Source organism: Corvus cornix, chromosome 2, assembly GCF_000738735.6.
Source record: "Corvus cornix cornix isolate S_Up_H32 chromosome 2, ASM73873v5, whole genome shotgun sequence".
Classification (NCBI taxonomy): domain Eukaryota; kingdom Metazoa; phylum Chordata; class Aves; order Passeriformes; family Corvidae; genus Corvus; species Corvus cornix.
This window is the reverse complement of record NC_046333.1, coordinates 23,046,965-23,062,234: the sequence shown is the minus strand read 5'-3', so window position 1 is coordinate 23,062,234 and position 15,270 is coordinate 23,046,965. Positions and strand designations below refer to the sequence as shown.

General features: G+C 37.2%; 1 protein-coding gene and 1 long non-coding RNA gene across 10 annotated transcripts in view; one reads left to right on the top strand and one right to left on the bottom strand.

Annotated features, from left to right (window-relative positions):
- The first annotated feature begins 192 nt into the window (after positions 1-192).
- Positions 193-14,824, top strand: LOC104688884. Of its 2 annotated transcripts, none has more exons than XR_751702.4 (3): positions 193-352; positions 846-1,010; positions 14,573-14,824. It is a non-coding gene; the product is annotated as an uncharacterized LOC104688884 (long non-coding RNA). The 2 variants fall into 2 exon arrangements; XR_751701.4 differs by lacking the exon at positions 14,573-14,824 and adding an exon at positions 4,446-7,206.
- Positions 3,416-15,270, bottom strand: part of LRRFIP2 (LRR binding FLII interacting protein 2) — a 62,561-nt gene continuing 50,706 nt past the window's right edge. For 3 of the 8 annotated variants that reach the window (XM_039549403.1, XM_039549405.1, XM_010398594.4), the window contains 8 exons: positions 14,217-14,309; positions 10,829-10,930; positions 10,446-10,578; positions 9,109-9,158; positions 7,207-7,327; positions 6,117-6,196; positions 5,062-5,166; positions 3,416-4,304 (listed from right to left, as the gene is read on the bottom strand). In XM_039549403.1, the coding sequence (XP_039405337.1) occupies positions 4,194-4,304; positions 5,062-5,166; positions 6,117-6,196; positions 7,207-7,327; positions 9,109-9,158; positions 10,446-10,578; positions 10,829-10,930; positions 14,217-14,309 (795 nt within the window). In that variant the 3' untranslated portion in view covers positions 3,416-4,193. Of the gene's footprint in view, positions 4,305-5,061; positions 5,253-6,116; positions 6,197-7,206; positions 7,328-9,108; positions 9,159-10,445; positions 10,579-10,828; positions 10,931-14,216; positions 14,310-15,270 lie in introns of those variants that run through there. The other 5 variants (XM_039549406.1, XM_039549408.1, XM_039549409.1 and 2 more) reach the window with 3 other exon arrangements.

The following is a 15,270-nucleotide window of genomic DNA, read 5'->3' as shown; positions in this document are numbered from 1 at the left end:
TTTAAGTATTTTACAAACTCTTTTATAGACTTTTTTCTTCATAGTCTAATTGGACAAAGGATCGGCCACCCCTTGGGGTGATTGGCTAAAATCCTAAAACATCCATTGTCAAAATATTTTTCTACTATACCATAAACAAGACTTTTCAAGGTTGCAGGTGGCTTGGTTGTTTACCTACTCTGCTACCTCTTCTGTGAGAGAGAAAAGTCTCTCACGGACTTAGAAAATAGCAAGAAAATCCTTGCTAGCAGCATTTTTGTATCTACATCCTTGGCTTGGCCACCAGCAGGGCAAAGCTGATTGTGGTTACAGCACCTTCCTTGAGGACAGTCTACACCCAGTTGAAATCAAGGTGAGTCTACACCTGGTAAGAGGGAAACACTCCTGGTTCCAGGCATTGCATAGTCCAGCCTGGTTGGGCACTAGAGGTTCCCCGCTTCGCTATGGTGGGGAATTTTTCAGCTAGTTGCCAGGGTTTTTTTTGGTGGGGGAGGGCATGAATGTTGTGGAAGGGGAGCGGGTTCCTGGCCTTGCTAACAGCTTCCACCACCCACCCTGGCATGGGCTGGGGTGGGGGGAGCCTGACAAAAGCATCTGCCCCTGGGGGTAGTGGAAGCAGGAGTTCTGAATCCATGCACCAGCAAGTTTGCTTTGCAGGCCCTTGAGGAAGGGCTGGGAGAGGCAAAGGCAAGTTTTTTCCCCACCTGTGGGGAGGTTTATTCCTGGCAGATAATGGTTGAGTCTTCCTCAGGCCTGTGATATAGTGATACCATTTTACCTTTTATCTTGTTTCCACGTTTTTGTTTTTAATTTACTTTCATGCATTTGTAATTTGTTTTTTAAAGAAGATTCTAGCTGGTGCCTGGACTGCATCGGGAAGTGCTGTGATCGTCTGCAGAGTGGACTCACTGCCAGTGCTACCCTGGCCACTATCTGCAGGTACATCTCCTTCAAGACAGATGAGGACATCATCTGGGATCAGCTCCTCTTCCAGCAGCAGGTCTCTTAAGGTGGGTACCTGACCTCACAGCATGAGTAGCATAATGGGTAGTGGAAGACAGCAGCAGGCACATATGCTTCCCCCCACCCTTCCAAGTATAAGGAGGCTGATCTCCCATGGCTAACTGGAGGAGGTGGTGTAAGTCCTGCCACCCTGCTCTCTTTCCGAATGGAGAACTGATCAGGTTTGGGTGCAGCTCTGAGCATGGCCAGTAGCTCAGGCACTGCAAATAGAGAAGGCTGTGGACAGGAGCCTTCTCCAACTGACCATTTTCTGTTTTCTGTCCCCAAAGTGCCAGCACCTCATCACAGCAAAACAGCATCACTGAGCCTGTCAATTTGGTGGTGGTGATGGGGTGTTTATTTGCTGTCAAAAAAAAAAAACTTTTTTGTAATCAGAGTATTTCTTTCATCCTTTTCCAAGCTTTTGGTCCTCTTCCTCTAGGATAACCCTTTGTGTCCTTTACACACTGGCTTTATTGGAGTTGGGAGGGGGTTAAGCAACCTGAAAAATGAAACAACAGCTCCTGTTGTTTCAAACTGCAGTAGCTACTTCAGTGACCCTGAACTGCCACACAGGCACATACCTTTTTGGTGCTGCTGTCTGTCCCCTAACAACACAATCACCAAATGTTTTCACCCAGCCCTAACAGACCTCCACAGACCAAACAAAACCCCATAAACTTGAGGAAAGGACAAACCATGCTGGGTGTTAAAAAAACATGCCCTCAATAAAAGAAAAAATGGTATTATGCCATGTTAGTTATCTTTATGCCTACTTTGTACTAACCTCATGCCTTTTTGTGAGCAGTAATTTGGTATAACCCTGCATGCAAGAGCCACTAAAAATTGTCCCTGTCCCCTTGCAACTATCTATAAAATTATCTGAGTAATATAATTAAACACAACTTACACTTTTTCCTCAACCAAACCCCAACTGAACTGACCAAATATAGTAACTTTTTCTATAAGCTTTCCATAATTACACCTAACACTTGTCTTTTATTTGGCCAACAAGCAATGTGTGGTCTCCAGCAATACTGGTACCATCATGTTCTATTCACTTGCCTGTCACAGATACACTGGTTCTCTGGTTCTGTTAAATAAATTGTGCTTTGGTAAAAATAAATATAAAAAAAGCTTTCCATATTGCAATCCAACTGTCACTCATTATTACTCACAATTTTTTTCATGCCTATACCTGTAACAAGATAAAATAACAGTTTTGGTTTTTTTCCTTGCTACTGCTTTTCCTGGTACCTCCCATTCGGATATTGCTCTGGATATTTTGTTGAATTTGCTTTAATTTTCTGGTAGCAAGAACTTGGGAATCTCTTCAATTAACATGCCCATGCTAACACTTTGTAATTTTTCTTTTAAAAAACTACTAGAAATCTTGATTTTAAGAAAGAATGTACTGATGCTTTATCTCTACCTCAGAAAAAGTCCTTATCTGACTGTCATGGTTTACAATTGAAGCTGCAGTTTTCCCTCTGCCATAAAATGTCCAGCTTCAATGGGGTGGTTTAGAAGAAGTGAATCAGAAGATAGGTCCCCCACCACATGCCAAATAAAGTTTTAACAGAGTTTTGTAAACACTGAAAACCTCCTAAGTATCCGTTTATCTTGAGAATACCTACCATTAAGAACTCATCAAGAGTTGAGAGTTTCTACTGAATAAGTATACAACAAAAAGCAAAGAGTTAACAGCACAATGATCTATGTGATTGCCAAACTGTAATTGTCTCCTATTTAATACACAGGCCTAAGTAGATCTGCTACTTAGGTATCTCAACAGGGAAGGAATTTTATTTTTCAAGTCCAGAAGACATCCAGAGACAGAAAGCTTTAGTTTTGCATTGTCAAGATGGCTGTTCTTTGAAAACAGCTCTGGTCAAGCAGAGGTACTAACTCTTGGGATTGCAAAGGTCCTGAAACTTGCCTTGCCTTGAGAAATACTCCCAAAAGGGTAGCAATTTCCAAGATGAAAACACCCTTTACATGTCCAAAAGAGTAATTCCTCTCAGACCAAGGCTCCTGCTGGCCTCAAGAAAAGTTCAACACAGGGGCAGTGCCACTTCAAACACTTCAGAATGGCCTCTGCAGGTGCTACTGATTTCCTACTTGTCAGCTCGAAGAGTGGAAGTTCTTAATAGTATTCACTGTCTACAGGGAGTATGCTACCAACATAAACCACATCATTGCAGAAAACACCTTTTTCCTTGTGAAGCTCCTCTGCTCCATGGTAATACTGTCAAACAGTAGCAGACTAGGTTAAGAAAAAAAAATTCAAACTCATACTTCCAAAGGCAAAAAGATACCTGTTAAGAATATAAAGATTAGATTCTATTATTCTACAGATTTTGCTCTGTCCTGTTAGCATCTCAGTATTCAAAAGAAAACACAAAACATCCAGTTTTGGTCAGTAAAGTGTCCATTTAATAAACTCCTTAGCCACATTTCTCACCCCCTTCCTCCCACCATAAAATTTCAGTTCGCACTTAAGCGGATGACACAATTTGACGGTGTATAACTTCCATTTTTAAAACTGTACTCTTAATACTAAGAGTATCAGGGGCTAGTATTTGACAAAATTACATAGAAGTCAGATGTGCCCATGCAAAAGAAGCAGATCTTTATATACAGTCCCTATTTTTTCTTATAAATTTAAATATTTTAAAAAATGTATTTTCAAAATGTATAAAGTTTAGGGAATACCCCAAATGTATCTTAAAATAAAATGCTTTCTGGTTTCAAAGGTTATTTCAACAATGAAGTTTAAATTGCACCAGATAAAAGGCACTTGTGCTGTGTGATGTCTTAAGCAAGTATATGTTAGTTTTGTAATACAGTGTCTTGAATTCATGCAGCTGTCTCTGAGCATCAAGCATCATTAAAGCAGCCAAAAGAGATCATGAGTAAACTTGATTCCACAGTTGTAAAAACATACAGCATTGTGCTCCATCTTTGACTCTAGAATCAAACACTACTGAAAAATTGCTGTCATTCACATGGGAATTCAATCTACGTTTCATTCTCTCATAAATTACAAAAAGTATGTCATTTAATTATGAAACTAAACCACCAGTGACAGCTCAGTGTTCGCATAGTTTGTGCCACTGAAAGTCTGTTTTTATAAACAAGCTAGGGACTAGTTATTCAAGGAGCAGTGCATTGTATTTTCAATTTCCATTTCACTGTTGAGATAAAAGCGCAGTCCTATTTGCCTTCATCTTCTCCAGCCTTTTCATTAAATGGCTATTGGTCATCTCCATCTCTTCTATCTTATCCAGTGCTGTTCTTAACTATAAAATGAAAAAAAAATTATGATCACTTTAGCTTGTTTGGACTTTGTGCTGTTCTCAAGCTTTGTAAGAGGAATAAAAGTATTATATGTTTCATAAGAATGCCACAGAAGTTAAGATATAACACTTTCATTATTGCAGGCAGATTAAACAGAATTCAACTGTTAAAAATAAGTGTGAAGCAACTGAAACATGAACTGTATTCATTCCAAAAGAACTAGGTGCCTGCAGCCTCCCATTACATGAAAGCAATTTACCTAGAACAAGGTAAAGTACTGTCCACCACTATTATTTGCATACAGCTATGTATTCCCATCACAGTTAGCAGGTATCATGCTAGTGATGCAGCAGCTCTTAAGCAAGAATGATCAACAGCTCAGTTAAATACAGCTTCTTCCCAGAATCCTGTGAGGTGCAAGTTGGAAAATTCCCAGGCTGTCACTTGACATAGGGGTCATTCAACTTTCCAGCAACTTTTGTAGAAGGATTACTTTAAAACATTACAAGTTATCATATTTAGAAAAAAAATACCACTTAGATGCTCCCTTCCAAGGAAGTACAGCATTGAATTGTAGTTAGTATTACTTTAATGTGCTAGATGTCTGCTGAATGTAACACTAAGACTTGAAGATTATCTCAAAAAACAATTAAAAGCTGTAACTGAAGATTACAAAAAAAACAGAGCTTGGGAGGCAAAAGACAGAGCAGCTCAAGACAGAAAGGAACATACAGCTGGAAAGGAAACCAAGTCGGTTACCTCTCGCTGAAGCTTCCTTTTTTCAGCTTTGAGTTCATCTTCTACTTTTTCTGCATTTTCTGCTGCATTTTTATACCTTGCAACCTGTCCCTCAAGTCGTCCAATCTGTAAACCCAAACAAGACAAAAGGAACATACTCAGGTGTTCCACCTGGAGTTCACCTGCCACCAGCTGTTCTTCCCAGGACAAAGCTGAGAACAGACAGAAGGTTAAAGAACACACCTTTTAAAACATGTTTAGATCAGAAAACTAATTCCTTAGAGAACAGAATCAACATAAGCAGAGAGAGAAGAGCTGGAATACAAAAAATCAAGAATTGGGAAACCCATGGGATTAAAAATGGAAGTAGAAAGTTGAAAAGCAGAAACCATATGAAAAGGTGCAAAGTAGAAAGGAGACTGTGAACTGTTACTGGGGACATGATGAAAGAGGTCTTGAGCCCAACCACAGAGTTCAGTAAGGAGAGGGCTTGAGACAAATCCTCATTGCAACCTGTAGATGTTAAAACCCACTGGCTGGATTGTTCTATGTACAGCTCCCTGCTACCCCTAAATCCACATGACAGGCTACTAGACTGAATCTGTGCAAAAGAGAAAAGATATGCATCTGTGATTTAAATTATAATCCTTTATGTAGTTTTTAGGTAATAAGCTGTAGTTAAGTTCCTAAAATACAAAAGTATGGCAGAATATAAAGAGGAACTGAAGCTACTAGTTCAAGAAAATATTTAACTTAATTACTTGTAAGAAGGCTCTAAATACTGTGGAAGGCACATAATTTACTCTCTAAATTCGAGAGTTATACATCTGTGAAAACAATCACACTTTTTAAGTCAATAACATGTTTTTATAGTTCAGCATCTTGGTAGATTTTCCCTTATGATTAGACTGTACGCAGGTATTTAACTGCAGGAAATACAAAAACTGTGCTGTCATTCTATGCAAAATAAATATCAATCAGTAAATTAAATGAGGAAATATGCTTTCATAGTTTTTGTTGAAAAAAGTATTGTAGAAGTGTGCAGTGTAATAACAAACATGAAGAAAGACACTTACATTTTGTTCCAAAGTAGCTATATCTTGTTCAGCTTTTGAAAGCTTGAATTTGTATTCACTAATTTGTCTGTTGGCATCTCCTAGACAAAATTTGACATGAATATGTTAGTCAAAGCAACTCTCTAAACTAGCAGTTTCCCTTTTAATTAAAAGATCATTCATTAAAAAGACCATTTTATTGAGAAGCCCATACACAGGATCACAGAGAGGTAAATGTTCTTTCAGCAATCTTCGAGAGTATGGAAAGGAAGTAATTTTCCTTTATTTAGAGAACACAACTACTGTCTCTATAAAAGTGTGCATTTAATCTCACATGCACCAATGAGATACACACCTTTTAAAACACGTGTTTAGCTGAGCAAACTAATTCCTTAGAGAACAGAATCAACATAATAATCAACACACACTGCGAAATGTCAGACCTTTAATAAACATAACACCAGCAACATTCAACTTAGACATCTGTAATAGTATTTGAATAGTAAGGAGCACAAGGCTTGAACTTGACTGATAAACTCTAAGGAGCTCTGCAAATTATTTTGGTGTTACATTTGAGCCCTCACATTGCCAGTGCTTTGTTCATGTTCATTGACACAAGCATATTAAACGACAGTCTGCCAAACAAGTAAGTTTTCAGCTGAAGAAATAGCTTGCTTGAAACGAAAAGCAGCTTAGTGCTTCTATAAAGCAACACTAAATATTAGGTTAAATAAATTTTCATGTTTTGCTTCAAGACAATAGTCTTCTAGATTAAGTTTCTGTATCAGAGATTGAACAAAATCATCACATAGAATAGATATTAAAAAAAGTCTTAGCTGAAATTCTATTGTCTAAAAATTGTATTCAAGTAGTGGCACCTAATCTAGGCAAGGTTATCAACTGAAAAATAACTTCCCAGAATGTTGTTATTCAACAGTGAAAGAGGTAGATTTTTAAGCTATTCTGCAGTGAGGAATTCCATGCAAGGACATACACCAACAAAAACCCATCTGCTCAACAATGTAGTCACTCACAATACTACTAGTGCTCAACAAAAGGAGTTGGAGGTCCTCTCTGCAAGAATAACTTTGAACAGTCACCATATACCTACTTTGCATTTCAATTAGTTGCAAGTCAGAGCCATTCTCTAAGCCTATTATATCTGGATTCATGCCATCACTTTTAGAGTATTTCTGTCGTTCTTCTTCCAACTGCATCTTCAGTTTTCTAACCTGAAAAAGAAGTGTTTCTTTATGAAAAAGAGACTCCCAGAAGGTCAGTAGTTGTGTATCTAAATGTTCAATGGTGGAAGGGCAGAGTAGTCCTGAGATGTCACTGGCTGAGAAGGTTCTGTAAACAAGAATAGTAGAGCCACGCAGGGGAGTCAGTCCCTGAAGTCTGTGGCTGTAGCCCCCCAGCCCCATCACTGGGCGAGTACCCTCTGAATGTCAATGCACAACCCAAGCCCACCAGTTTGGTCAGTGCTGCAGTGATATCTGCACAGTACAGGAGCACCCAGTAACTAACACAGCTCACTTTTCAGAAGAGGAGATGGCATTAAATTCCGTTTATGGATTTCTTCTACTGCATATCTTCTCCGCTCTAAACACACACAAAGATATTGAACAATATCCTAGTCAGTTTACAGAGAGAATAATCCATGGCTTTTTTAGGGGGTCCTCTCTCATACTCCACCCGGAAACAATGGTCCTAGGCAAGTCTGTAGTGCACATTAGTCTTTAACAGTTCCATTTCATGCTACAGAAACTGTCTCTCAATTTTTCCAGTAGTCAGGTGTGGATACAAAAATGCTGCTAGCAAGGAATTTTCTTGGTTCTTCTAAACCGTGGGATACTTTTCTCTCTCATGGAAGATAATAGCAGAAGTTCTGTGAACACCTGCAACCTTGTAGAACTATGTTTATGGTACAGTAGAAAAATATTTTGACAATGGATGTTTTAGGATTTTAGCCAATCACCCCCAAGGGGTGGCTGATCCTTTGTCCAATTAGACTATGAAGAAAAGGCCTATAAAAGAGTTTGTAAAATACTTAAATAAATCAATCTTGCTGCACAATTGCTGCCTGCTGGATCTTCTCTCCTCCTCCCTATGGCTGCGAGACACGGCAATATCGACAGCGGAAACAGTCAGGGAACACAGATTTCTCAGCTATGTCCTCTGTGTATGGACATTATGAAAGAAGTAGGAGCTAAAAATATTGCCCTACAGATTAGCAGTGTATGAGTTAACTTGAAAAACCCCCATTCATGATACAAATCAAATAGATGATCAGTGATTTTTAAATTATACAGTGAAAAATATGTGCATACATATTTATATATATTTAATACTATACTTTATTGGCATTCCAAACAAGTATCTATACTATAATTAAAGTTCATTCACAGCAAAACCAAATGTTGACAACAATGGTTTAAATTTGCAATGTCTTCAACTAGAAGGGCAAAAACTGTAGTATTCTTAACAATTGCTCGATGGCTGTATGTTTGCTTGAGTCCTTTCTCCTCAAAACAGAGCTGTATTCAAACACAACTACTTTGATAATACTAATTTTCTCTTTGAGTAACAGAAATTATCAATGAAATAGGATCACTCAGTAATTTTGAAAAAAAAGCCACTTGAGCTTATGAGAGTGTAATTTTACTGACTTTAATATTTCTCCGTAAGACAAAATAAAAGAAAGAGCTTTAAGTATGTGCACTAATAGTAAAGTCACGAACAAGTTAGTTCAGCTAACCAGTTAGTGAAATGACGTTTCTTTACCAACCAAGATCAAAGTCCCATGGATAAGGACACTAGCAAGAGAAACTGCTGATTCCTGGCAGTCAGTGAGGTAGGAAATTGAGCATTTTATTTTCCTTTAGTGCTTATGTATTTGATTAAGCACCTTTGGTGCTTAACATTTGTTTATTGCTTATATATAAATAGTATATATTTGTATCAGCAAAATGATACACAAAGGTCTATTTCTGACAGGAATAACTTATTTTACCTGGGACAGTAATTCCTCCTTTTCTCCAGCCAGTTTTCGTAGCCTGATATCTAAAACCAAAGAACCCAATTAAAAATCAGAGAAATCTGTAACTAAGAATATGTTTTTCATAACTTTTTGTTACATTCCAAATGAAATGCTCTTCAAAGCTAATAGCACTGGGACCACAAAACTTTGATATTTCACTAATAACACAACCACCTTCAGTTAATAGCAGAAAAAAGGAAAAAGTATTTAATTCACACTGTTTGTTAGTGTAACAATTCTAAAAGCAAGACCTCAGAGTTCACAAAATCTTTAAAGCAAATTAACAACTGAAGATTTTTTTTTAATACTAAAACAATTTTGTTCCATATCCAGAACAGCCATTTCCAACAAAAGTTTCTTCTGATTGTGTATTCTTTTCCCTGCCTTATTTGAAGGTTGTTGTCACTTCAGGGAAGCCACTAAGCTTCCCCATATGTTTAGAAAGTTTGCAAAAAGTGTTCCGAAACAACAAAAAAAGTACCTGGAAAAGGACCCACAGGAATGCAGCAATATCTCTACTTAGTCGGAAGATCAGTAATGGCTACAAAACAGTCTATCAAGCAACACTGTGCTAAGACTTGAGCAGCTCCCTTACAAATTGTAACTTTGACAGAAATGAAGCATAATGACATTTGTATTTCCCTGTGAGGGAGCCACAACAGAAATACATATCAAGTCTAATTTCTGTCAATACAAAAATATGCAACTATTATATATTATGTAGAAGTATAATTCAAGTATATACAGATGTTTTTCTACATGTTAACAGAGTTTTACAGTGGATTGACCTTGCATACAACAACTTGCTCAACCTAAGGATAAAAGCAAGTTAAAGTAACTTAACCCTAAAACCCCCACTTAGTGTCTCTGTTGTCCCTGTCACTTTTTCAGTGTTTTTAAATGTGAATGTTTATTTTTCTAATGAATGTGATGGAAGACTGCACTTGCTGTTCTTTCAATGATTATGCATTCTTCTAAAGAATTATTTTCATGAAATACAATGGAAAACATACTAATCCAAAAGATGACACTTTTAAGCAAGATGTTTTCTGACAGTTTTAGAACAGGAACTGGACCAAGAGAACTAATCCGTTTCAAACATCTAAGCACATATTTTTTCTTACTCAAAAGATACATCTGTCTTTTTACTCAGAACAAACAAAAAATTAAAATCAATCCTGAAAATTGTATAAGCATATATTCCAGAAGCATCACAGGTGCTTGCATCTGCATCTGTAAATCACACCCACTGTGAACGAGAGGCAACAAAGACCTCAAAAACTCTATAAAGTATGCTAGGATATTTTTACCTAGTGGTCCTTCTCCTGCAGATTCCAAGACCTGAGCAGCTTCCTGTGATACAACTGTTATTGTACCAACCACCGATTCATGGTTTACATCACCATTTGGTGTGCCATCTGGAATTATAACTAATCCGTGTTTCTAAAAATGCAAAAGAAAAATAAACTAGTCATACAACAGAAGTGCTAAAATATAAATGAACAGAAAAGTTTTTTAAGAGCTTTTCAAGTTCATTGAAACCGTTACAATGATATGGACCATTTATCCTACCCTAAGGTCAGGTTTTCAGATTGCAAAAGAATAGTAACCATTCTTCCTCTTTTTTACTGACCTTGATTTCATGCCCCATTCCTGGATTTCTGTTACTGTAAAGTAACTACTACCAACATACCTGTCCTCTCTTCATTGTTTCCTTCAGGTGAGCCAACTCCTCTCTGAGCTCATCTCGCTCATTCTTAATGCAGTCAAAGTAATCTTTCTGTCTTTCTAGGGCCTGGGCTCAGGCAGATAGCAAGAAAAAGAATGGCACAGAGAAAAAGCATATGACAGCAGAAAGATTTTCTACAAGTAAATACAAAGAGCTCAATAAAAGTAAAGAAATTAAAAGTGCTTTTTAAATATGTAGTAACATACATCTCTGATAACTCCCTTCCCCAAGTTGCATATCTAATTTCATGCTGCATTTGTCATAACACTTTTTTCAAAACTCTTAGTAGATTTTTTATTTAGTGAATTCTATTTTTTGGTAAATCTTGATAAACTAAATTGAGTACCAAAAGAATAAGTGATTCTTCTTCATAGAGGCACTCTGCAGCAAGAAATAAAATTGCTAAAATTCAAATGGCAAAGATCCTAAAACATTACATCTATTGAACTAATTTCTCTGCCTTTTATAAGGTACAGAAGTAGAAATCATACATCATCGAAGACCTTGAATGTATCCACTCACAAATACTAGTGTATTTTACTAGTTGCTTAAGGGTTACAACACCATTTACTAAACCCAAAGCAGTCAGTTTTAGAGGGAAAAAAAAGGCAGCAAACACTGGTAGCACTATTTTAGCACAAAAAAAGTATGGCTAGAAGTGAAATATGGATGTAAATAGGTTTGCCTACCTATGCTGGAGCGGTGTTACCTGACAGTTAGTCAGACACTTTCATTTGACTGGGCAGCATTCGATATTGCATGCATTACAAATAATCCTCACCATACAACAACTGCAAAAGTATGCACACATTTTTGCCAAGAAAATGATCCAACTAAACCTTATGTTGTGCGTGAATGTGTAGGAATGGATTGATACCAAGAAAGAAATGGAAGTGTATACATTTGTACTTGCCCCACATAACTGCAGTATGCTGGATTTTAATAATCATCTAGAATCTGTGTACTAGAGCAATGTTTTAAAGCATTACTCAGTTTCAACTGAAAACTTTGACAATTTGATGTATTAGTATGTAAATGTAACATTTAAAATAAAGGCAAATCAACATGTGTGAAAACATTAGCTGACATCTTAATTTAAAAATTCGTAAGATGTCCTTTTATTTCCTAGCACACACTAGATCTCTAACTACATTATATATGGCATGAAGAACCTTAATCATTACATCATTTTGTGCTCTACTTAAAAGACACATACATCTTTTTAATTTTTGAAGAATAGTGGTAGGGGAAGGGGAAGTAAGCTCACCACTTGAGAGAATGGACACAGTGGCCCAGAATCACACACAGATTGTGTGTACTCGACAGTGTCCTGTGACGATGCTGACCTTCCCCAAATGTATTTTCTGTCCTCACCCCCTAATACACAAGTGTTGGAAATCAGAAAATTCTGATGGGAAGGGAAGTGAAACTGATACAACTATGTATTTCTACCTATGCAGATCTAAGTAAACATTATTCAAAACCACTAAAAATCCTAATTGTTTGTATGCTCAGGGTTTAATTTAATATGACATGGATTTTGCACAAAATTTACCTCTGCAATTCTTCTATCGGGGCAGGGAACAGGAATCAGGACAATAAAGCTCTGCAGGGATGTTTTACCATACTGGTATGAGCAAAATCTGATCATATGCCAGAATGCAAGAGACGTCTGGGGTCCTAACTCAGAGTTGCCATTACTAATTGAAAATTTGGAGCCACTAAACAGTAAAATAACTGTATATTTCAGGAGTATTACCCAAAGCTATAACTCAGTGTCCTCAAACTGATCTAATTTAAGATCAAATATAACCACAAATTTCAATCACTGTAGAAACAGGACAACATAAGAAGGCAGGTGTAAAACAAACTTGTGCTATTTTTGTTCTGTTTGCCTCCCTTTCTTTCTCTAAAACAGCTAAAAAGTCTTGTATACATTGTAAAATTAGGTTGCAATTCCAGTTATAAGCTACACTGTGAAGCTTCTCAGAGACTTCTAAAGCTAGAATAGGTAAAAATTAGCAAAGCTGCTCAGCAGGAGGGAGAAAGGCTCAAAAACTATGAGCTAGGAAAAGTATGTAAATTTTTATAGATATGAGAAAGAACAGCATTTTTATACTTTCATATCTAAGAGACTTCAATTCTGAGAGTTAAAAAAAAAACCTAACTAGAAAAATAACCAGCTATGGTGTTCATAAGAACACAGACTGGCAGGGCAATTTTGGCTAAAGGAAAATATATCTATCTTTCTTGTCATTCTGGCTATATTTGAATATGGGATATGCTTGTACTAACTCTGGCAATGTATTTGAAAGAGCACAAAAATATTGCAGAAATTGAGACAGTCCAGTATACAAATGTGAGAAATAAGTATGGAAAGAATAGGGTAAATTAAAGATAAAAAGCTTTCAGAAGAATATTCAGAAAACTTTAGAATGTTGACATTTTTTTATGATGGAAGAGAAAGACTGAAACATGAAAAAAATTTAAGACAGCACAGCTTTTGAACTGGGCACCATCAGTTAAAAGGCAACTTTTCAAAGTGACTTGAACTCCAGCAAATAAAACAATTTTCAAAGAAATCTGCATATATTGAAATATGGTGTAAAATTCAGGTAGAGAAAATGACCCCTTGAGCTGTTAAGAGGCAGACAATTCCTTTTTGAAGACTTTCCAATTAACTCCCTATTGCCACCCGGCAATGTACTTGTGTCCCAGAACATCTGCAAGTTCAGAGCCATGTAGTGATCACTGAGGGTCAGTCTGACTCAGCTCTACGACTTCTACACTGCCCAGAAGCGAAGCTGAAAAACCCTGCCTGACCTACATTAGCTGCATAGTATCAGCACAGTTCTTCCTGTACCACCTTTCTTCCTATATAGGAGCCCTACAGATGCTCCTCAAAAGGTCACCTACAACCATTGTTTCAATTACAACTCTCAATTCCCAAAGTATTTCGTGTGTCATATCACAAAACCAGCTTGGTTCAGTGTTACATCTAAGCTAACCAATCCTGCAAGGATCAGAAGCATAATACGGGAATGAGCAAGTTAGTCGCAGAAGTCAATTAAAGATCCTATTTTTTACCACTAGGCATGCCATTAAAAATTTTGTAAAAAAATTGTAAAATTGTACGTGTAACAGTTCATGTTACAGATTTAATTAGTACTACTTATCATTATGCAAGTAAAGTGTGGCTTGTTTTCTGAAGAGAAAGACTGCAAAACATTTTATGCATTTAAGGTGGGTGTGGCCTTAATTTCTTTGGAGTACACAGCATTCCTTGGGGTGTAGAGGGCATCCATCTACTTCTAAATTAAAAAAATACTTTCCTCCCACATTTGATTCATACCCCTATTTTTTTATCTTTCCAATTAATTGTCTCCTGGAGATCAAACACTTCTTTGGTTATGGAGTCTATATTCTCCTGCATACGTTGATTCTCCTGTGGTAAATAGGATGAGGGAAGAATAAAAGAGGAAAGAGAAGTAAGGAAATGGAAAAAAAAAAATCCCAAACATTAAAATAGATAAAGGAAACTAAGTAATAAAAGTCAACCAAAGAGTTTATGAGCATGAAGTTACAGAAACAGTATGCAGTTTAACGTAATATACTTCTCATTAATTCATGCAAGAGAATGGTATTTAATTCTATTCAATGAATGTTGTCGGGAAAACTTAATGCAGCTGGAGTTACTTTTCTTTACAGAATCACAGAATCACTAGGTTGGAAGAGACCTTCAAGATCGAGTCCAACTGATGCCCTAACCTCAACTAAACCATGGCACCAAGTGCCACGTCCAATCTTTTTTTAAACACATCCAGGGATGGTGACTCCACCACCCCCCCAGGCAGACAATTCCAGTATTTAACCACTCTTTCCGTGAAAAACTTTTTCCTAATATCCAACCTGTATTTCCCTTGGCACAGCTTAAGACTGTGTCCTCTCGCTCTGTCCGTTGCTGCCTGGAGAAAGAGACCAACCCCCACCACCCTTCAGGAAGTTGTAGAGAGTGATAAGGTCACCTCTGAGTCTCCTTTTCTCCAGGCCAAACAACCCCAGCTCCCTCAGTGACTGTTCCCACTGCAGTCTGTGGATAGGAACAATTACTCTGCTGTAATTTCCAGATACCTTCAAGTCCCCTTTGGAAGTGAATACTAATGTTAACAACTGGTTTTATTAATGTTTTACAAAATAAAATAATCTTTAAAGTATAAAGAAGAGAGTTTGAATCAAACATCCAGGAAGTGAAAGACAACTGCTGAGTGCTCTCTGATATTATATGAATACCTATCAAGTATATTCCTATTTTTTTAGCTGACTGTCCCTGCATTTTGCTGCTTGCCCTGCAAACATAATTAAAGTCTTAGCTATGAAGATGACATAAGAATTTTGCGGGCTAGAGA